The sequence below is a fragment of the Aythya marila genome, assembly GCF_965140915.1.
Source record: "Aythya marila genome assembly, chromosome: 2".
NCBI classification, from domain to species: Eukaryota; Metazoa; Chordata; class Aves; order Anseriformes; family Anatidae; genus Aythya; species Aythya marila.
The window spans coordinates 95,318,201-95,342,668 of record NC_139043.1 but is presented as its reverse complement, the minus strand read 5'-3'; the positions used below and the strand labels follow the sequence as shown (position 1 = coordinate 95,342,668).

The following is a 24,468-nucleotide window of genomic DNA, read 5'->3' as shown; positions in this document are numbered from 1 at the left end:
AAACAGATGGGCTTAATGATATTTAGAGAAAAAATTGACTAACGAGCTCTGACCTGCATTAGGCTGAACACCCCCAGAAACTACTTCAGCCAATTATATACTTCATTTCATAATGTACATTTGACAAAGTTCTCTCTGATCCAGCTGTTAGCTGACTGAATAGCACAATGTAAACAACACCTCTAAACACATCTGCTTATGCATGTGTACGTATGTGGAAAAAGACCATGATCTGATTGTCTCAAATCAGTAAAGAATCTGCATAATTCTACTTGAGTACATGAATTAGAACCAGACATCTTTACCAATACTCCCACGTTTTCCTCTTGTGTATACAGACATACACACATGCTCTCCTCTGTACATACTTTCAGGGCAGAGTATTTTCCAGTTCTTTCAGCAGCAGTGCTCATGACTGAAGGCAATTATTAAAGGAAAAAAATCATAAAGAAATGCAAAAACAATTAAAAATAATATTAAAGGATATGACAAAAAACAAAACAAAACAAAACAAAACAAAACAACTAGAAAAGCATTCAGGTTACTAATCTAGGACTTAAGTAAAACTTTGTGTGAAAATGGTACTTGATATACAGCTTTGTATATCAATATATTTTCACTTAATTTTCACTTATTTTTTGTTTAAAAGCACACAAGTAAATTGATTCCACAGGACAGAAGTCTGTCCTAAAGAAAGTTTTTATATTTGGTGGCCTCTGCTCTTAGTTAACTGGTCTGGTAGCATACATCATTATGCTCTCCTTAAACATGTTTTTACCCTTTCTTTCCTTTCACACATAGTGTATGAACTCCTTTTTGAGTTTCCTTTACATCACATCTTAGTTATGTCCACACAACACTCACTGAGAAGCAGCCTGGCATTACTACCTTGAATAACTTCTAGAATCATATGTTTAGTTGAATTCACCTACAGTCCAAATAATATTTTTGGAATTTTCATTTATTCAGGTACTATGATTGGAGAAATCTCACAGAAAAGACATTATGACACTCAGGCACAACATTTATTCCTCCAGGCTAGTTGCACTTGTATCCCTCTACCAAGAAATACTCAACAACATCTTTGTGCACCTGCAGAATTATCAGTAAGATAACACTGATTTTGTTCTGGATTAGTTATTTGAAAGAAAACTGCTGGCAATTTTAGTTGTTTTAAGTCAAGCTTCTTCAGTCTTAGTCAGAAATGTAGAATGAACAGTTTATTTAATCTGTATGTGTGTTTCCTCTACTTTAAATAAAAATCTAAAATCCAATCTTCCACAGTATCAGTAAGACTTTGCATAGAAAATGAGATAATAATCTCTAGGTTTGCTGCTGAAGTTATAATCAGAAAAGGCTATTTTACCTTACGAGCTTAATTCTCAGAAGCACATGTTTGGGTGCTGGTGTCTTCTCTAACGAAGCATCAGCCATGCTACTTCATGTCAAAAGCGCATAGAGCACTTGCTGCAACTGACTGATAGTTAAGTCCTGACAAACCAATGCTTCTGGTTTAAGGGCATGGACAAGTTCTTCAAAAAGACAATATTAGGTGTGGTGGATTGACAGGAGCCAACAGCTAAACACTGGTGCAGCCACTCCCAATCCTAGTGGGACAGGAGAGATAATAGGAAGAGCAAAAGCAAGAAAACAAACGAATAAAGGTAGGGGCAGTTTAGTAAATGAAAGAAAGAAGGAAAACAAACAAACAAACAGTGATACAAAGGCAATCTCTCATCTCCTCCCACAAGACCAATGCATAGCTTGTCTCTGACCAATGACTCTTTGGAATACAACCCCTACACTTCCTCTACCCCAGCTTCCATTGCTGAGCATGTGTTACTGCTGAACATGAGTTGCTTGGCATACTGTTGAGTGTATGGTGAGGAACATCTCTTTGGCTAGTTTGAGTCAGCTGTACAGGCTGTCCCTTCCCAATCTCTTGTCCAGCCCCCAGCCTATACTCACTGTGCGTGCAGAGTGGTAAAAAGAAAACTTTGAAGCTGTACAAGCACTGCTCAGTATTATCCCGAATATTGGTGTGTTATCAACACTATTAGCCACAAATCCAAAACACAGCACTTCTATGAGGAATGTTAACTCCATCCCAGGCAGAACCAGCACACAAGATTACACAGAAAATATTTTCTGTGCTGTGTTCTATGACTCTTTCCAAATACTCCCTAGCATGTCCTAGCACTATAAGTTTTGATTGCTACTCTGCATATTTTCATGAAATTTTATAACACCAGTGCCTTGTTCCCACATAGCACTGAAGAACTCAGAATGTAACATTTTTTATCCAAACTCAGGACTATTTTACTCCATATACATCACCTAAAGGCTTACTACTTATACTTTTTTCTACTATTTTAATATTCAGAACCAAAGTTTTGCAGTGTCCCCCCCCCCCTCCCCCCCCCCCCCCCCCCCGAATTCTTCACAATCAGCCCACATTTTTACTACCTGGAATACTTTACTATTACCACTAACATTTTGTCAGCTCATCATTTGCTTTCTCTTCCACTGGAGAACACTAGTCCCAGCCCAGATCCCTGAAGAACTCTACCAGCTATATCACTTCTTTCTCGAGTATGACTGTTAGTAATTCCTTAGTTTTGTTTCCTTGTTGGAATGGATAAAGTTTTATATCCATTTGAGGGCTTCTATTTTTCTATGGCTGGTTAATGGCTCTCCATGAGAGACTTTGATGAAAGAAATTGTCAAGTCCTTTTTGGAGACCTAGCAGGCTGTGTCATTTTCTGTTCACTGCTTGCTGGCTTCTTCAAAGTACTTCACTGAGGTTTTGAATCATATGTTCCTCCACAAGTGCCATGCCAACTCTTTGTCAGTGTAGCATATTTATCTCTAATTCCTCTCTTGATTACAATTTTTGTCAATTGGTCTGCTACAGGCATTAGCTTAAAACTTTGAGGTTTCTACTCCGTCTTGAAAACATGACAAGACATTTGCAACTTTTCTTTCAGATATCAAAGCAGTTCTGAGCTAATAATTATGTATGGCTGCCAGTAGTTTCACTACTACTTCCTTGAATTTCTTTAAAAAGCTTGGGAGAATATAATCTGGTTCTAGTGATTTATTTGTGAATAGTTTGTCTATTCCTACCAGAAACTCCAGTCCCTCTTCAGTGAGTTCATCACAAGGGTTCTAGCATAGGAATCTCCACAAGCTCTTCAACAAATACTTTTGCTGAAAAAAGCAGCAAAACAGTCATTTAATCATTCTATATGGCCTGTTTTCTGCAAGTAATGCTATTATATTCTGATCAAATATTATCCCTAAAGATTCTCTGGCAAGCTTACTGCTCCCAATATGTAGAGAAAGATTTATTATTCATTTTTGTGCATTTTGCAGGTTGGTTTTAGCCTGCTTTATTGTGTTCTACATTTAACCTACCAGAATTTATGATCCTTTCTATTTTCCTCATTTGGATACAGCTTTGTTTTTTTGAAGGATGTCTTCCTGCTGTTTAGTCATGCTGAGTTTCTTCTTTTTCAAGTCTTACTTGACATGTGGCATGCATTTACTCTGTATCTCCAGTATGAGATTCTTAATAATGTCTAGGCCACCTGCAAAGATTTAACTCTCTAGGGTGTCCTCTTTAGTGTCTCTTTAAGAGGCTTCATCAGTTTTATGTTGTTCCCCTTTCTAAAGTTGAGTATCACTCTAATGCTTTTTTTTGGCTGCTGTTGCTTCTTCAAAGCTATTGAAGCTAAGCAGGCTTTATTTGTAGCTACAGAATAGCCCTTCAAATATCAACACTTCACAACAGATTCTGTATGCTATTCAGAATGAAATCAAGGGTTAATTCTCTCTTCATGGGTACTCCTATTTGTTGAAGTATGAAGCAGTCACTGCTCCTAAATAAGTTAGTCTGAGTAGCACATTCTGATGTGACACTTGTCCAGTTTACATGTGCATTTTTGCTCTTGCAATATTTTTGATTCCCTCAGTATATCAATAAAAGCTGATCTTCTGACTTTGTGGTTAGTAGCATGCGGTTGATAACATAGTTAAACATTTGAAAGGTATAGGAATTCCATCTTACTCACTAATTGATTAACCTGTTAATCTGATTTTACTCCAAGTTTTATTTAACAGACAGCACTACTCTGCCACTGCCATGGCCTACTCAATCTTTCCTGCTTATTGATATTTTTATTATAGTAATGTCCTTATGTAGAGTTAGACATTCTCAATTGGGCATTCTTAGTTTCCACATTTTATCTCTATATCAATGCTAGAAGCCCATACTGAATGTGATTCATTGATCTGGTTTTCTCATCTGTATCTTCTAAAAGGGCACTTTTTTTTTTTTTCTTGTTTATTACCATAACAGGACAATTCAGTGTGAAACCTTAAATACTTGAAACATTCCAGAAGATATCATAATGAATTTTTAAATATTTTAAAATATTTTTATATTTTAAATATAAAAAATACAGAAAATATAAAAATACAAGTATTTTTATATTTTTAAATATTGACAATGTTATCATATGGTTGCATAAGAGGAAATATCTAATGATAACTATATAACTAGCACTAAGATATCAAGGAATGCAAATGTTGCTATAAACAGATAAACAGATTTTAAAATTTTACAAGAAATATTGTCATCTTTTCTTGAGTCTAACACTAACATCTTTTTATCCTTGAGAACTAAAAAATCTCGTCTATCTCCCCTAGTACACAAGTTTGTGTTTGTTAAAAGTTATTACTTGTTACCTTCTAAGGCCACAGTCATTCAGTTTGTGCCAGTGTTACAGCTATTTGTGCTGAGAGAAGACAGGCCAGTTGCAAAAGCTCAAGGTAAACTGTAGAATTACTATAGCATTATATTATGAGAGAGAAGTGTGTGTGATTGCATGTCTACACAAAGACTTACTGAACTGTATTAAGCATTTAATCGGATTATGACACGGCTGTTGCACAGGGAGAAGTGACTCTGTAAAAGATTTTGTGATTTCAGACTTGTGGTTTCATTCCACAGCAGGTGTATCCATGAGCAACTGAAATGAGAGTGAACTGGTTTCTTATGTATTTTTAACTTGTGGCTAGATTCTCCAAGTCTAACTGTGAAGAGCCTCTGCAGCAAGGTATTTTGATGTTTGCCTTTGGAAAGAGGAGTAAACTCTCACTGAAAACCTCCTCTTAGTGGAGATGCTACCAGAACCTCTCCTCCATACAGCTGACTGTTTTCATGAAATCTGTAGCAATGCTAGAGCCTTAAGACTTACACCAGCTGTGTCAAATTTATCTGAAATTGGTTGCTTCAAAATTTATTAGGCAATAGAAATAAAAGGTACACAAAGAGCACCCTTGCATATAGACATTGCTTTCTTAAGAAACCAGGAAAAATCCAAGATGTTTTCAAGAAGGAAATAGACCCCTACCAGTGGGGCAAAACTCTTCCACAGCCAGCAACATACATAGAAGAACTGGAATTCCTGATGGCTTTCAAGCCCAAGAACATGGCAGGTGAAACAAGCAAGAACGCCTTCTAGTTCATATTACTGGAGTAAGCTGGTCTGACAGAAACAGTCAAAACCAGATCTTATCTTTGGAAGCAATTCCAAATTCCAAATTCAGCCTAGGAAGAAACTAATGAGAAAAAATGGCTGTTGATCTCTTCAGTAACATCAGCAAAAGAAAAAGTATTACAGAGGATGCAACAAGAAGTCTTATGAGGAGCAACTGAGGGAGCTGGGGAGAAGAGGAGACTCAGGGGCGACCTTATCACTCTCTATAGGTACCTTAAAGGAGGCTGTAATGAGGTGGGGGTTGGTCTATTCTCCCACGTGCCTGGTGACAGGATGAGGGGGAATGGGCTAAAGTTGCGCCAGGGGAGGTTTAGGTTGGATATTAAGAAAAACTTCTTTACTGAAAGGGTTGTTAGGCATTGGAATGGGCTGCCCAGGGAAGTGGTTGACTCACCATCCCTGGAGGTCTTTAAAAGACGTTTAGATTTAGAGCTTAGTGATATGGTTTAGTGGAGGACATGTTAGTGTTAGGTCAGAGGTTGGACTAGGTGATCTTGGAGGTCTCTTCCAAGCTAGATGATTCTGTGTGTGTGATTCTGTGTGAAGAAAAACAGGTGAACAGAAGTAGCACTATGGGATTTTCTCAATACTGTTTGACAACGAGAAGCATTTTATGTCAGAAAGTGCTTTTGCAGGATGTGAGAACCAAGCCTACAGTACTCTATGTGTCAAATTTATCTGAAATTGGTTGCTTCAAAATTTATTAGGCAATAGAAATAAAAGGTACACAAAGAGCACCCTTGCATATAGACATTGCTTTCTTAAGAAACCAGGAAAAATCCAAGTAGGAGGAACCTTACCATTCCTCTGTAGGAGATTGGAATATAGCTACAGAACTTTTAAACCTGTCTCTGCCTTTACCCATAGCCTGTTGTTTTTATACAACAATTTTTTTGTCTGTATGTCAGATACTGAATAACTGTCCTACTAATGGTTGGAGGGACTGGATTAAGACTCAGTCATTGTAACTGTTAACTTGGTCTCTTACAGCTTTTGTAGATGTGCATTTCACGGGGAAAACTGATGTTCAGGGTCATGATTGCAGAGACCAATCTGAAAGATGACAGATCAAACATCTCAGCTGTTTTCTTGCCTCTATTGGGGTATAGAATCTTCATTCCAACAGAAGCCCTTTCACTTCCCTTATATTTTTAGATATAGACTGCCCATCCTCAGCTTTAAGACCAGGATACATTCAAATTAACCATTTTGTGAGTAATTCCAAACAACAAACAATACTGTCAATTTCTAGGTTCCTCATTTTGGTTCTTTTGACTGAAATATTTATGAAGACACAATTAATAGAAGACCACCTGAAAGTCAAATTTTCACAGGCCAAATGCAGAACTTTCACACAGGGAGCCAATGAGTATTCGGTTAAAACCTCACTCAAAGTACAAAGTAACTAAAATAAATGATAGTGTTCAGATCTTTGGAGCCTACATTTTGTTCAGTGTCTATCACTTGGATCTACTTTAACTGAGAAAAAGTATTCAATTAAAATTATTTCTTAGAAGCATGTGGGACAAGAGATATATGTGACATATTTTCATTCCAGAATTAAAACAGGAATACTACTAGAATAGTGTGTACTCTGTGATAGGTATTTTCCAAACACAAAACCCAATACCTGTTGAGGTATGCTCAATTAAAGAAATTCACCATTGTAGAATCCATTTAAAAAAATACAATTTTATTTATTTATTTATTTTACTAAAGAGATTCTACAATTTGAAAAGGCCAGCTTCAGGAAAGCAAATTGCAGTTCACCTAATTGCTTATATAAGATAAAAACATATGTACAATATTATAATTTGCTGCATAATACTTTTATTTTCTTACCTCCCCGAGTCCATTATCTTAAGAAAACATTCTGACTAATTTACATGGCAAACAACTCTAACACTAAGTTTTGGTCAATTTCATGTGAGTATTCAAAATATTATATGTTTTTATGTATGCATTCAGTGAATGTGAGTTTTTAAAATTTTGAATGGGCTTACACAGTTCCCAGGGGTGTTTCTAGTGTGCAGCCCTGTGGTCTGGACAGCACCAAACATGGAGAAAACATACATCATGTTTTTAGCACTATACAATCCACATTCAGATGTAAACTGTAGTCTTTGAAACTGCAATTAACATTATTTTTCAAACACATTGTATTTATGGTTTGATAACCTCACAGTTGCTGCTGCTGTCTACGAATATTTCAATCTAGTGATTCTGCTAAGGTCAGATATCAAGTCCATTAGTTTTGTCTTCTCTCTGTTCAGAGGAAAGAAGAGTTCTAACCCACCAAAGCGCTGAAATGAGCATTATTTCAGTTGGATTTTATGATTACTTGTAATATTATGTTTGGTTTTATATGAGCAGTGAAACAGTTAACAACACTGACAATTGAAATTTCATCAATTGCAATGTAGTTGGAGGTAATGAAGTAAACAGGGTTATTGGCAGAGCTTGAAACAAGCTCTGCAAATGTAGGGCAGAAGTGTCTGCACAAGACAAATTTCAGTTATGTTTTCCATATTTATTGACAATCAGAATGACTGGGGAGTCTTCAAAAACAAGTTCAAACTCTAGGGAATGATTGTGAAAGCTCTTTTCAGACTATAAAATGATTTCTTGAAAGGTTTCCCTTGCAGTTCAAGAGACATCATTTCAGAAATTATATTCCAATAAGAAGTAAAATCTTTTCCTAATAAAATTCCAGAACTACACTGTGAAGTAGGAACAAAGGAAAACCAATGGAACAAAGTATCATACTTCTTCTAAATATTAACATCACAAGAGAAATATATATATATATATATATATATATATATGTATATATGTATATATATTCTTTCTCACTGATTGTCAAGTATTGGAGAATAGAATAATATTCCTAGATTGTCCTCATATAATCTACTTTTCAGATGTTGCCAGTTTCCATGTTGGAGGTTATAAACTCTCGGACTCTGCCAATCTGCATAGAGATAGAATGAATTTTTATTTTATTTTTATTTATTTTTTCTGGTTCTGTATTGTTACTGCCATATTTCTTGCTGACAAACCCTCCATGTCCAGAAATTCAATTTTTTTTTTTTTTTTTTTTCTGTTCTCTTCTATTCCATCCTGTTCCATTCTAAATCTTTACTAGAAACTTACCAGAATGCTGGAAAATGTGTACAGGTGGCATTAAGCTATTATCTCCTTCCTAACAAAATCTCTAGCATGACCTTTCTGGGAATGACATTAAAATAGGAACAATCAGTATGGGTGTTTGCACATGCTATTACTGAAAATAAACATAACAGTAGGAAATATAAATCCTGAGCATCTCCACAAAGAATGCCATCTAAGCAGTGACCTCTCCTTCACTTATCTTGTATGAGCTCTTACTGAAATCTGCTAATGGGTTCTGATAATCTATTATTTATTGCAACAGACTCTAATAGAGAGTCTTAGCAGAGAAGTCTCCTGTGCTTACAACACATTCATATAAAATCAGAAGTGCAAAGAAATGTAGCACCTTCAACTACAGATAGGATTTCTTTTGGTTGCAGTTGTTCCATTTCTAAGTACATTTAAAAATAGAACCTTTCTTCCCCTTAAATATGCAACATGACCTGTTTTCATATAAACTAATGTATATCGCCAGGTTCTATAGAAAGCTGTAGATATGCAACCATGAGTATTAGTTGGGCGTGAGGACATACCTCCATGTTATACTTTTCCACTGTCCTTCTCAAAGGATCCACAACCTGCCAGCAAATCAGGATGCAAAGATCAATCAGTAGCATCCCTCCAACTATCACCAGTAGCTTCTGGTCTTTAATGATCTGGAGAGACAAAAAATAAAAAAATAAAAAATAAAAAAAGAGAAAAAAAAAGGGAAAATCCCATGAGCCATAGATAGATCCCTGTACAGCTTTACTCCTATATAGGGAGAAAAACACAATTTGCTAATAAAAAAGTATTTTAACAATGAATGGAGAAAAGTTTCAGAAATATCAAAAGATGAAAGCAAGAAGACACAATTATTTTAGTTTGTTTCATGGTTGTTAGAAGTATCAAAAGTACATTCAGACTTCTAAAGAGAAACTAGAAGTTTTCCTAAATATTGATATTGAAGTCCAGGCGTTATATTAACTCTTAGACAAAAATAATAAATAAAAAGTATATTTTAGAGATCCACTATTATATTTATTTATGCAAATGTGAAAAAGTGTGACATCACTCTCAGAACACCAGCAGCTGAGCAGGAAATTAGTCTTCACTAAGATTTACTGTGTTCACTTTCTCATAGCCTTCTTGGATCTGGAAAACATGTTTGCAAGATATTTAAAGATAAGTTGGTTTTGGAGGTGTGGGTTTTTCTCTATGTATATAACTCTTTCCTCTTTTATCTAGGGAATGGAAAAGGATGATGTATTTTTTCTCTTTTACAATAGTGAGAGGCTTTTATGCAGATTCTACTTAAAGCGTGTTTTTAATTTTACATGAATTTTAGATTAAATAAGAAAAAAATGCTAATAGGAACAAGCCAAACTATGCGTTACAGTCTTGTACAGCTGTATACAATCCCTATATTATTTCTACTCTTACACAAATAGCAAATCAGATAAAATACACTATAAGTGCATTATTTCATTTGCAAAGTTGTAAGCGTGTTTAAAATACCAGGCTTAAATGATTCTTGTGCCTATGTTTCTGTTTCTTTAAATGAACTTATGCTTCTGTTCCTAATGAACACTCGTACAATATTCAAAAGGTATTACCAAATTGTTTTAACATGAACAAATCCACATACTTTTCCGTAATTTTCTTTCTTAGAAAGAGTTGGTTTAATCTGAATGAAATATTCAAAAATATTAAGTCTGAGAGGCTTAAAAAAAATGTGATTATTTCAGTTCAATTTGATAAACTTGTTAAGATTTTGAAAATGCTTTACAAAGCCAGTAGTGTCAGCTAATCTTAATATAGGCTAGACTGCTATTCCTGCCTAGAATAAAATTGTATTTGCATTGAACTCCTATCAAGCTTAAGGAAAGGATAAAAATAAATACAATTTGAAATAATGTAAGAAAGTTAAAAAGTTTTTTTTTTTCATATTATTTAGAGAGATGCATTCCTGATTTTGACAGAAGTTTCTGCAGTACTGTACACCACTCTATTAAGCTGCTAGTTTATTTTGTGATACATTTGGAGTAAATTAAGTGTAAAAATAAGGCTAGAAATCAGAATGATTTAAAGGACTTGAGGCACTATTTTCATTTAGTGAGACCAGATATTTAAATCCATGTAGCCAACATCATCAGAAAGGACCAGAAAACTATACTTTTCAATATGTTTGCACAGGTAATGAAGCAGCATGTCCATCTCATCAGTGCCCTCATCAGAGAGGGAGGGTGAAGGGAAAAGATGCAACTTTCATTGTGTTTTGTCTTACTGTTGAACTGTGTTGTAAAGAGAACTTTGCAAGGAAAAGGTGTCTTGGTGGTAGCAAGAGGTTGTTGCAATGTATTTTCTCATTAAACTAAAAGGAAAGCAGGTATTAAATCAAGATTCTCTGTATCTGGTCTTCTTTGGGAAACCACAAGTATGCCTAACCTTTAAGTTGTTTACAAAGTTACAATCAAAGCTGAAAAAAAGGCTGTTAATGACTCAGACTGCCCTCTGTAAAAAATTGCCATTCATTGTTCATCTCTTATCCGATGTCTCTAAACAGGACTTAGGTGAAATATACCTAAGTGTTGCTCCTGGTAAGAGCAGAGACATAAGTTAGAAAACCACAGGAAGTCATTTCCTAATATAATTTGGATTTAGATGAGATTTAGACACTTCTGTCCAAATCTGTGATCCTGAAAACAGCTTTCTAATAAAGTTAGAAGTATTTTTTATCAGACAAGCTGTCCAATAGAAAGTTCCACAGCAGGCTTACTAGCAGGAAAAGCCAGTCCTCCCTCAGTCACTACTCCGTCAGGGTCCCTTTGGGAGTGTGCTCTCTGTCCCCAGTCCCTTCCCAGTCATCTCTGGACCTTTGGTGCTTTTGCTGGGACACAATACTTTGCTGGATTCAAAGTAGTGCTGTAGATGGTCCTTCCTATGTTCTTGCCCAGAAATCAGGGTAAGTGTTACTCTCAGGCTATGATTTGCAAAGGAACTCGTATTATAGACAGAGAGAGAGGCAGCCCATTGTCCTCCACTGGATAGATTTTAAGAGACAACCACTTCTTTGAAAGCAAGAATGTGTCCTTCACAGGAGGAGTCATTCATTACATCTAAAGCCTTTCCCTCCACCTGCCCTGAGATCCAATGGGCTGTACAATTCAAGAATTACCCCTCACAGTCTCACCATTCACTAACTCACCAAGCAAAGTGCATTGAATCTTACATACTCTTGTGAGCAACATGAAAGGATTATAAAATCATAATCTCTTTTCAAATTGCACCCAGAGGGTCACATTACAACAACTAGAAGTTAACCAATGTAGCAGCAACCCTTGATTCATACTGAATCCATGCAGAATTCACCCATTTTGCAGTATTTTATATTTTTCCTAGGATCTTGGTCTCATCAAGGATCTGTTCAGAAAATATACATGCTAATATACATGTATTTGTGTGTATATACTTATATGGAAGATTTTCACATTTATCAGAAACATTAATCTTTAAGAATTAACATTTTAATTAAGGTATTTCTTACTTTCAGGTACTGCTATCTTTCCATTGTAATGAACAGATATACTCTAAAGAACTTTCATTACCTGTTTCTGAAACATCTGAAAAAATTCATACAGGAATTCTTGTTCTACAAACTTTCCAATGTACCAGATTTTAAAATTGCTCTTAAATGGCAAGCTAATTTATTTTACTGGCATATATTGGTTGGTCTTTCTTTGTAATTGATGGTATTTATTTTATTGAAGTTGGCTGTTTAACCATTAGGTGTCTGGCCTCAGTCATTAGGCAGTGGGCAGAGAAAGAAACCTTCAAAGGAGAATCCAGCCCACCTACTTCAGGTACAATTTCAGATCAGAGAAATGAGTGTTCTGAAATGTGTCCCTTTCTACTCATCCTTTGCCATAAGTTTTTGAAGACCATTAACTTCAGCTAAAGATATGCATTTGAGAAATTTAAGCTATATGGAAAGAATCTGTCAGAAATGTTTCCCTGTGCTCTACTGACCCAGAGAAGTCCCTTGTAAAACAAACACACGCGCACACACACAAATAAATAATAATAATAATAATAAAGCAACATAAGCAAAACCAAAATCAATAATGACACCTTATATTTCCAATTAAAATAGTTAACATTTCTGTTGGGACAACAAGAACAGGTAAAAAAAGAGGCATCTAACCCACTGCCTTCCCAATTTTTATTGACTATTTTGAGATTGAAACTAGTGTTGCATCAGATGCAGATTTACTAAGACCTAACAATGTTAATCAAAGTAGTACATCAATATCAGAATCAAAAGAGTGAAAGGAGACTATTAAAATCAGCAATACTGATAAACCACTCATAAGCATGGTCAAAAGGCATTGCTATATCTGACATTATCACTTCATATTGCTAAGCACCCTTTCTTGATCATGCTCATCTTTTATTTGCATCTGATCAGATCTGACTAGTGCATATCTGATAATTCTTAGCCTTTTTATTTTTCTCTCTTTTTTTTTTTTTTTTTTTTTAAATAATATTTCCTTGTTAGAGAAAATAGAAGCAGTAATACAGCAAACAAAAGAGCTTTTGCTTGGATACCTCTTGGAGCATTTTTTTTCCTGCATTTCATTGTGAATGGACATTTTCTATACAGAAGGGGAAAGGTACATAACAGCAGCTGTCCCAAGTAGCAGGTGTTATTCATCCTTTACTTCTGCCAGACAGCAAACTGCCAGGATGAAGGCAAGGAAAAGCAAGTCTATAAGACAACCTGAGCAAGTGATCTGTAACGAGCTCTGTAAAACACTGCGCTGCCAATGTTGCATGCAGGGTAAACAGGCTGAAAGCAGGCCTCCTGAAGCCACCTCACACATGCAATGTGATCCGGCTTTGTACTTTGCAAAACTGTTGCAGTAATGCAGCTCTCGAGCAGGACTCTTCACCAAAACACTACATTTTCAGAATCAGACATTGAGTTTCAATTGTTTTTTTAAATTGGAGGCCAAATCAATGGGTACTTGACTCAGTCAGTGGTGTTGACAGCACTGAATTCAATGTTACCTTTACTGGAAGAAACGGGGTAACCCAATTTCTCTCTCACATTACGTTAGAATTTCCCAATGTTATATATATATTTATGTATATATATAGTCTTTTCATGCTTAACACCTACCTCAGTGAAATTATTTTAGACTGCAGGAAGGGAAAAAAAAAGATCTTAATATCTTTGTATGTGAACACTGTTGGGGAGAAAACATAAATGCTAACCTATGTTGGAGCTTCTTTTTCCCCCAGACATTTAAAGAGCTTTACTTCTGCAGATGATTAGCAATTTTATCCTCACATACATTTACTCTGCCATTGCCACTGACATATTACTAGCAGCAATTCCAAATGGCCTGCTGATCTCCCCACTCGACCTGCAGGAAGCCCAGCTTTCCTTAGTGCTAGCCATTACTCACACCCACCAGCACTCCTTAAGTTCAGTACATTCACTCCTTGGGAAACACCAATGTACTGAAGGAGTCTTGACTCAGATGTTGTGAATCCAACAGAATTTCTCTTGACTGACAAAAGAAAGTCATGAACAACTGAGGCTCCTTACCATCAGATATATCATTCTTCTTTCAGAGGAACATTCTGATTTTTTTCCCCTTTTCACCCTCCTCCTAGCATACAGAAAATCAATCTTGGGAGAAATGCATAGTAGCTAATAAAATCCATTTTTAGGAGTGCTCCTGACTTCTTGCTGAAGCCAAGCTCTCATACAGCAGCATCTGTGAATAATATTTTCTACCATCTGTGATTGGATAGGTGAATCTGTCTCATCCTGGCAGATCTTCCCACTGTTATAAATGCCATTGCTACCAGTCTGGACTATATATCTGGATATAAAGCTATTTGTCTTCAAAATAAATTCACTCAGAACAGAAACTGCTAGGCCATTTTCTCTTCAGCAATATTACTATATGAGCAAATGAAACTTTTATTCTTTTCTGAAAACTGCTGGCTTAGTGACCATGAAGAGAAGTTCAAGATCAAAGACCTTATCTGCCCTGGACTCAGCGGTCTGATCACAGAAGATGTGAAATCTGTCTAAAGCTCTGGGATGAAGCTTCTGCTCATTAAACTCAGGGATTTTCTCAAACTATCACAGGCTGTACTACCTGCCACGGCAATTTCAAATGCTCAATTGTTTGTTTATTTGTTTGTTTGTTTATTTTCACAGAACCTATATGATTTTTGTTGTTGCTGTTTTGTTGCTCTTGTTTGTTTTCTAAAGCACATCCATTGTGCTTTGCAGGACCATATCCTCAACCAGTGTATGGGATTAACAGGTAATTTGGCAAACAACAGCAAGAAATAATTAGACTTGCTTTTTGTGGTTAAGGCTAAGGAAAACTTTATTTTGTTATTTCTTAACTCATTAGAAACTTTGTATGTAAATGTAGTCTTTTCATATATGACATGGACCTTAAAGCCAAAATATGTTCTAAACCAAGACCAAAGACTCATATGTGAAGAAGACTTCTCCAGAATGCAACATTAGGTTTGTAACCTCTGAGTTTCACAAAAAGCTTTCCAACATGGATTCAATACTTCATTTCCTCCTGGGTGTTTTGTTGTTGTTGTTGTTGTTTGTTTGTTTGTTTGTTTTTATTAGAGTTACTTTGTTACCAGGAACCTCCTTTTTATCAGAATAAAGTATCTTTGAATTTAAAGGAAGATCTATGAGCTTTTTATTATGTATTTATTTGTTGAATTCATAGAAACGTAGTTTCTATGGGAATATTTTTGTATCTATTTACAGGCTATAACATATTTTTTTTTTGTTATTTTTCCTTAAAGAAATTTATTTTTGCCTGCTGAGAAGGTATTTCTACTTTCTTTTATGCTTTTTATCCACCCTTTCTAGTTCAGTTGACAGATACGTCCCTTGTCTTCTGAAACTTAGTTGGATGAACACAATGTAACTTTTTTTTTTTTTAGCTGTCCCCTCCCCAAACTCCTGGGAAGGAATATAGAGGGAAAACCCATTTAAAAGATCCCCCTGTGAAGCTTGCTAGACCTTATTCAATGAAATGAATAGCAATTAATGAAGTCCTTGCAAATCTGAAACCCAATGTTCCTCTCCCTGGTACATTCAGACTGAGCAGAAATCATGCCAGTAAGAGCCCTACCTCTGAACTAGAGGCAGAAAAAATAACAGAGTTTGTGGGAAAAAAACATATGATAAAGCCTACAAGGCTGGAAAAAAATGGACCTTTGCCTTTAGGATATTCTGTCACATAAATTACCCTTTAATTTCTCCCAGTATGATTAACAAACACCTTAGGGTGGCTCCCTTCATTCAGTGGGTCAGCACAGATGGAATGGTGCCACAAAAATTATGATGGAGAGTTAATGGTAGGTGAGCTTTGTCATATGTGGGCAAAGGGCCATCAATCTTTCAGTTATTATAGCCATTAATATTTTAAAGAACTATTCTGTAATACATTCTTAATTTCTATTGTGTAATGGAATGAGGAAAAGAGGACTATTGAAAACACATCATGCACTTGTTCCTAATAACTCCACAACACTTTTTCAACAGCTATTAACATATTTCCTATTATAGGTTCTATGATTAGTATTGGGAACACTTTTCACATTGCAATTATAGTTTTAATGAGTGAATGCTAACATTTTAAAGAACATACTTTATACCAGCAAGCTTTTTTGACCAAGTCACTGGTAGTAAAAGTGGAGCTTAAGAAATTTTACTCTCTTAGAGGTACCTCAATTTAATTAAAAATGTGCATATCTACTTTAAAAATATATATGTATGTGTGTATATATATATATATATATATATATATATATATATATTTTTTTTTTTTTCTATGATGATATACTTTGACCTCTTCAGTTTGAGAACTTTATGAGTTTTACTGCTTTCCAGGGTAATGGAGTGCCTGGTACTACTGATAGTAATGGTCAATTGGATATGACCAAAAAGCTTGTTATTCAGAATTCAGTAGCTGCAGCCACTAGCCTGTTAAACGCACACATTCCTAGAACATTTCCTCTTTGCTGTGTTGTGCTCAGAATAATTTCAAAGCATCTTTGAGCAGTTTTACCTTCTCAGTCAATGCACTGAAAATATATATGTTTTGTCTCCACACGTTGCTGCTAAGTGGAAGTATCCAGTTAGATGATACCTTACTGCTTTTCTATCATACAAAAGATAGCAGGAACAAGCATAGGGAGCAGATTTTACAAATTTTACAGAAGGTAGAGAAGGAGAGGGATTCAATGCCAACTTTAAAAAGTTGAATCTTTGAACCTCAGTTATTGCCACAATACACTGGAGAATCCATGAGATTATTATAATGATTATTATTATGATTATTATAACATTTTTAATTTAATCATAGAGGGCACACAGTGATATTATATAGCTACTTTCACAAAACTCTCTTTGAAAGATAAAAATGAAAAACACTAGTATTAAAAAAAAAAAAAAAAGTGCTAAAGAAATCCAATTTGACACTATTAGAATCAAACCACTCTTGCTATATAATCTTTCAAAGAAGAGCCTTAGAAACGGACATTATCACTGTGGTTACTTCTGTATGCTGCCATAAGTAGAGCTAAATAGACTTTCTTGAGAAAGCTCCACACCTTGTCCATATAGCATATTGAATTTACCTTTGAGAGAAATGCATCTGTTGAGCTGAAGATTGCATGGGCCCTTACTATGGAGGAATTTCTACCAGGGATGTGAATCCTCATTAGTGCTAAAAGGGATTCCAATCTTTAGGAAAAAAGTACACAAAGGATTTGAATGGTCTAGAAGAAATGTTCTGATTTTGTTTGAGATAACATTAAAATATCTAGACTTTAATATTTTCCTTAATGAACAATTCTGTGGGAAAGCATACTACGTCGTTACCAAATAGCTAGGGACATCAATGCACTTGATTACATTTACAATCCAATTTCAAGCTATTCAGGAATAAATTGCCTCATACTGTATAGCGACATGTTCTTTACTTCTCTGTCATCCATTAGACTCATAATACATAGAAATTATAGTTGTAGCACCATTTATGAGCACTTATGTTTCATACATAGTTTTCACTGTTTTCATTGCTACTGAGGTTTAGCCTTATCAAATTGTACCATGCAGAAATTTACATACATAAATTACTTCAAAAGCAGATTTTTCTTCTAGATGTATAGTTCATTAGCTCAACTTTTTTTCTGTGACAGGAGCTTGAGATTTAGCTCCCCAGTCCAGATTTATATGAATGTAAATTTTAGAAATGTGATTCCTATTGTTCCCTGGCTGACATTTTGGCTGATCAGTTCTTACAAAAATAGGGATGTTTTTTTTACATCTAAATATGGGTTCTAGGATTTGGAATCTTTGGACTTAAAATTTATTGTTATTGCTATGGGGGGAGTAATAAAATAATTTAGTTTCTACTTGTATCGCTTTAGAAAGCACTATATCTGTATATGAATAACTCAGGAAGCAGTACTTAAATAATTTATACAGCACTATAAGTATCATGGATTATTTGGTCCAGTGGCAAGTATTTACAATGGAAAAACAAACAAACAAAAAACCACAAACATAAGCAGATTTCAAACTGCTGTCTCCTTTCTTACTCTCAAAGAATGACCAATAACGTTGAACTTTTCTTTAGGTACCCATATGCTGTTTCATTTTCAGCAGATGGCCTGTAATAGATTGTTGTACTGTTGGTATGGTTACATAAAGCAACTTACTGAATCCTGACACATCTCCTTTTCAGACTTATGATCTCTCATATATACTTAGTGAAATACATATCTATCTGTCCTAAGGGAAACCCAACACATAGCTTTTTGTTATACACACAAAAAGCTGTAGCTACTTTGGAAAAAAAAAAAAAGCCTTAGAAAAGTATAAATATTTAAAGTCTGAAAATTGACCTGGAGGAATATTTTATAGTAGTAGTTACAAAGAGAACTGATTAGGTAATATGGTCTACACTCACGCTAATAAGAAAGAGTCATGTTTACAAATGCACTAAATAAGATGTAGCCTGTGAGGCTCTTACCTAAACAATATAATCTGGAAATTCTACTTTCTCTATTTTTAAGTGACTAAGACAATGAGTGTTGTTAAAAACCATCTGGGGCCTTTGTGAGAAAGACTATAGGTTTCAATAAATTATAAACTCCATAGATGGCTTGAAAAAAACAAACAAACAAACAAAAAAAACTGTAGAAAAGTTTATAACTTGAGATTACACTTATCCTATAAACTTTTTTTTTTTTTCTTTTCTTTTTTCCAAAGGTTTTCAAGTGAGAGAAGAGGATAGTAATAAACAGAGACAAGTTGTGAGGAGAAGGTAGCAGCAAATCCTCTTGTAAGCATGTGGCTCCCAGCTGCTCTCTTCTCTCTGTTTTCTCCCGCACGGATGCTCTGTGCAGCTGCAGCTCCTGACAGTTTCAGTGTAGCTGGTACTATGGGGTGACAGCACACAGCCAGCTGCTGCCCACTCTGGCTGGAGGAGATGCTCAGAACAACCCATGTGGTCTGCTCTCCACAGAGGACGTGAATGGTCTCTTGCCCCTTCTACTCTACCATGCTTCTTCATTTACGGACCATTAAGGCTATGAATTGGGGAAGACGGATGGCTAAATGTGGGTTAAAAAGAGTGGGAAAGCAATGACCTAAAAAATTTGAGAAACCCCACTCTGCTCAACTCAGATAATGAATTTACCTCTGAAAAACGGAATCCTACAAGTGTGATCTTCCTCTGAAAACTGTACTCTGAGAGAGCTAAAGCATAACAAATCATTCTGGCAAACCCAGAAATTAATCTTTTTCACCAAGTTAGCACTTAACTGTTGTATACATGGGTCCAGCTTTCTCGGAACTCTTTTTCATTATGTATTTTTTCTGTTTTAAGTGAAAAAGACTCCAGCAGAAAGCTCTCTCTTTCATTATACATGTGCATGCCCAGAGAAGACTCACTGTGTATGCCCAGTAACACTGGCATCCTGCAGAAAATTAAGGCTGCACTTGTGTCCTATAATGCACATGGGGGAACAAATGTACACTGTAGAGATCTCAGTATTAGCAAGCTGTAGGTTTTCAGTGATTGACTTTTTAGCCACAGTATCAGCCTTCTGACATTTTCACGAGTCCATTCTTTTTAAAGAAATTGAAGAGAAAGAGAATCCAATTAAACGTAGAACTGCATGCATCAGCAAAATGAACCTTTAGAACTTTGCACACCTCATCAGCTTGAGCTAAAAGAGTAACTAGCAGCTATCACAAGCTGTACAACAGCGTAGCAGGAAGACAAGGCACATATTTTGCCTGTAGGTTTTATGGATACATAGTAATAGAAAAAAAAGAAGGTTGAAACTCTAAAACCGTGTTCAGTCTTTATGCTCTGAGAAGCAGCCCACAATTCTGTACAACCACTGGAGTCAGTTCTAATTTCAACTTTTTCTTCCCTCTTATTTCTTTCTAAATCCTACGGTGCTTCCCCCTTCTGGTCTCTAAGATGTCCCTAATATTCAGATCCACCATCCTGCCTCTGAATTTCAATACTAATCTAATTCCAAACCAGATCTGGTCCCTCAGCTAGAGTTTGCTGCCTGAATCAGGCTCTCAATTGTATTTTAACTCTCAGGGAATTGTTATCCAAATTCAGTTTTCCTTCATTTGCTCCTCAACTCATTTTCTCAATCAATAATTCCAATCTTTTCTTTATTCTTTTCATCTGGACAGGATCTGGTTCTTTCTGAAGCCCTTAGTAGAGAACCTCATTTCTCATTCTCAACCCTTTCCCTGCTCCATATCTCACAGCCCTGCAGTTCTCATGTAGTGCCAGGCTCCCTTCTCCAAGCTAGCATCAACAGAAGAGTCTGTACAAACTCCTATCCATCTTTGCAATACACAAACACCACAACCCTCTTCAGAAGTCTTTTAAGGACTTAGTAGGTTGAATGTAAGATTTTAAGTTTGCCACAGCCTAGCTTCAGACTGACGGGCATAGGTAAGTCAAGTCAGACCTGTAAGCCATTTTTCTCTCCTGTGGCTGTTTGTAACTTTCTAACACTGAGGGAGTACCCATATCTTGTTGTCAGTACTTGTTATGCTTTTAACCCTTTATTACCTGCAAGAAATGTATGAAGAGTGTACATATAAGAATAGAGAAAAACTTACAAGATATCATCAAAGAGCAGGATAATGTTGGCTAAATTGTAGCAGCAGAAGTCTTAAGAAAAGATGCTGTTATACATCTCCTCATGCAATTATATTCTGCATTTACCTTGTAACAACATTGTCAACATAAAGACATATGTCACCAGAATTCTACAGTGGTATTAACAGAATTCTACAGTGGTATTAACAACTAGGCACATTTACAGTATTTTGAGTGGAAATTAAACACAAAACATCCCTTCCTTGATGTCATATTTAAAGGATTGAGTACAAATAGACAAAGCTACAACGTACTGTTATAGGGAAGACAAGCTTACTATAGCAACATCAACAGAGAAGTATTATGCTTTTGAATACAAAATGCAGCAAGCAACATTGTGGCCCAGATTATAATGCTTTATTGTAATCACCTACAAATGGGAAATATTTGTCTTTGTAGGCACAGAAGATATAAAACGTATGGAGCCTTTAAAAAACACTGACTTGAATTCGTTACTGTTCTGATATTTTCCAGAAGTCAATGGTCTTTATTTGGCATGCTGGAGCTGTACCACGCAGAATTGCTTTAAAGACCCCTAAGACCTGCCATTCTAGGGACCATCAAAAACCGCTCCCATCAAAAAAAGATAACTTCATAACATTCTAAATTTCACCAGAATGGCTGGCTTCTTCAGATTGCTCACATGGCTTCACCAGAACACCACGAGTACTCCCACCACTGACAATCCCTTCACTTTCCTCTTAGCCACAGCCAGTCCTTCTCTGCTGGTGAGCATAAAAGCAATCCCCACCTCCCAATGAGCAGTAGATATTCTGCTGTCAAAACCAACAGAAACGGATTTACTGAAAACAGAATTGTATCTCCTTTATGAATGTTATGGTTATTTTTAATCCATTCTACTTTCCATTATCTCTACTAACCTGTTTAAAAATAAAACTAATTTATTTTCCCCTACTGCTTTTGTTATTTGCATTTAACAAAAAATTGATTCCCTTGCACCCCTCTGTTTCAGATCAAATTAATAAAAGCTAAAATTAATACATTTTTAATTTGCTTCCTTTGAGCCCTAGCAAGATTAAAGATGGTAACAGTACATTGGGAATCTTGAAAAATTTTTCAGTTAGCAGCCTGATAGAAGAAGGAGTGTATTCTGATTTTTTTTTTTTTGATAACATACAAGTAGATTTATAAATGGGTGAAAATAAAAGAGAATTCTGAGAGATAAATAAAGGGAAGTTAATACATATCTTCACCTAATTCAAGACATTGTAAATCATTTAGTTTAATTTCCTACTGCACTAGTGGTAAATAGTAGTAAAATGGTGTAACAGTAGAATTATTTAACATTTATTATTTAACAGGTCCAACGTTTCCTTGAACACCCGCAGGGACGCTGACACCACCACTTCCCTGGGCAACCCGTTCCAATGACTGACTACTCTTTCTGAGAAGAAATGTCTTCTATATTCTTCTTTGCCTTATTTAATACCCACTTCCATGAATTGAATTAATATTTTCAAGTGTAACAGTGAGATACTTCCCCACTGCTAAAAAAAAAAAAAAGAAAAAAAATCAGTTTGCGAATTTTCCTGATGAAAAGGATGACAGGCAAAAGTGGTATACCTAAATGTAGAATTTTACTAACATACCTGTAGTTGGAAACTGAACTGACCACAAATGAACGGGATCCACAGTTTTTAAATAATTTGGAACTTTGTACTCCTTGTATTGAAATGCCAGCCTGCTCTGACATGGCACAGCTAGTTCAAAAAGCATTAATGTGGTGTTTGTTTTTTCCCCACACAGAACTACCATTGTGTGTTTTTTGTTGGTGTTGGTATTTTTTTTTTTTGTCTGTGTAGATACTGTTTGTGAAAATTTGTATTGTCTGTGCTTCAATAGATACAAAATGCTTTGTCTGTAAACTATGTCTACTGAAAACGGAAATGTCCTTGTAATATATAAGTAAAGAATGCCATGGGTTTGAATCAGCTCTTAAATACACTTTTACCTATCCTGGAAAATCAAAACCAGAAATTGTATCAACAGTAAGCATTTATTGGGGATAGATAATTTGTTTTGATTTTTCTTTCAAGAAAGCTGTTTTTCATGCCTGTGTTCTAGAACAATATATAAAAAAATGCAAACCAAGGTTATTCTGTGGAACAGCCATTCTTCATAATTTACAGAACCAAGTGCATTATTTACTTAACCTCAGTATATTTAATAACACATTCTAAAACCTTGTTTTACTTTGAGTGAGTTTTTTACTTTGAGCTTGAATAACTCATTGCTCAGCACCCTGACTGGAAATTTATCATCCTTACACTGTGTAGTGTCTTTTTGATTGACCATGAACCCTTTTTAAATTACAGCTTTGAAAAAAACATTTGCAGTTTGCAATTGCTGATGGGCTCCTTGAGGAACAGGTACTATATAGAATTTGAGGATGTTTAATTAACAGACATTGAGTATTAATGTTGAGTAGCAACTTGAAGCTCTAAAATGAAAAGTTTTCTTAAAAAATAACAACAACAACAACAAAAACAAACGAACACATACACGCACAAAAACATAAAGCAAATACTTAGTGAAAGTCCATTGAAATAACTATTCATTCATTTTTGGAAAAGCGTGTTTTATAGAAATGATAAAATTTTCAAGATAATAAAGTTTATTAAGTAAATGTTTTGATGTTAAACTGGCAGTATTTTGTGTAACCACTGTTTTACAAGGATTTGTACCAATATAGCTAAAGGCATCTTTACAATATAAAATTTATTTTTTTGAGAATGAAATGGCTTGGGTGAAAAGTTTTTAATACAGGAAGTCTAAGATTGTTAAATATATATATATATATATAGGCCTATATATATAGGACTGTGGTAGCATAAACTGGTATATTATAATGGGCTCTTTGCACAGGTGCACAAAGGGCAATCTCCGCTTTCATCCATCCAGGGTATCCTGGTTTTGGTACAGACATTACTTTTAATTTTAATTAATTTTAAGATATCAGTTATTTATTCTTCTTTATTTTATACATTGAAATATATTTAGTATTTAATTAACAAATATTTAAATAGACCTGTTCTAAGATAATAGTAGGGGGAAGGACCTGGTGGTTGTCTGATAATGTGCCAGGGCACTAGGTTCAGTCCCAGCCATGGCATTTACTTCCTTAATAACCCGAGGCATAATAAATCCTCTCAGAAACTGAGATAACTCTCCTTCGATTTGCCTCAGGCCAAAATCTTATTAGGTCAAAAGGTGTATCCCATAGAGATAGTGACTCCCAACATGTATCAGCTATAGAAACATTATCATAGGCAACAACAAGATACAGCTCTTCCATGACCACACCTTGAACAGAGAAATCTGAGTAAGTTTTGCAACATTATTTTATTTAGTTTTGGTATAAATGCATCTTCATCACTTATTAGAGAAAATATATTCAGCTGCATACAGGAACTGTGTTTGGCACTATCTTTTACTCTACAGTAATATTTTCTCTCTCTCTTTTTTTTTTT

General features: G+C 35.4%; 1 protein-coding gene across 1 annotated transcript in view; it reads right to left on the bottom strand.

Annotated features, from left to right (window-relative positions):
* The window catches only part of GABBR2 (gamma-aminobutyric acid type B receptor subunit 2), a gene marked incomplete at both ends in the record, with an annotated part of 496,416 nt that overhangs the window by 120,152 nt on the left and 351,796 nt on the right, over positions 1–24,468 (bottom strand). Inside the window, one exon of the mRNA XM_082753404.1 lies at positions 9,266–9,388. Coding sequence (XP_082609530.1) covers positions 9,266–9,388 — 123 coding nt within the window. The remainder of the gene's footprint in view (positions 1–9,265; positions 9,389–24,468) is intronic.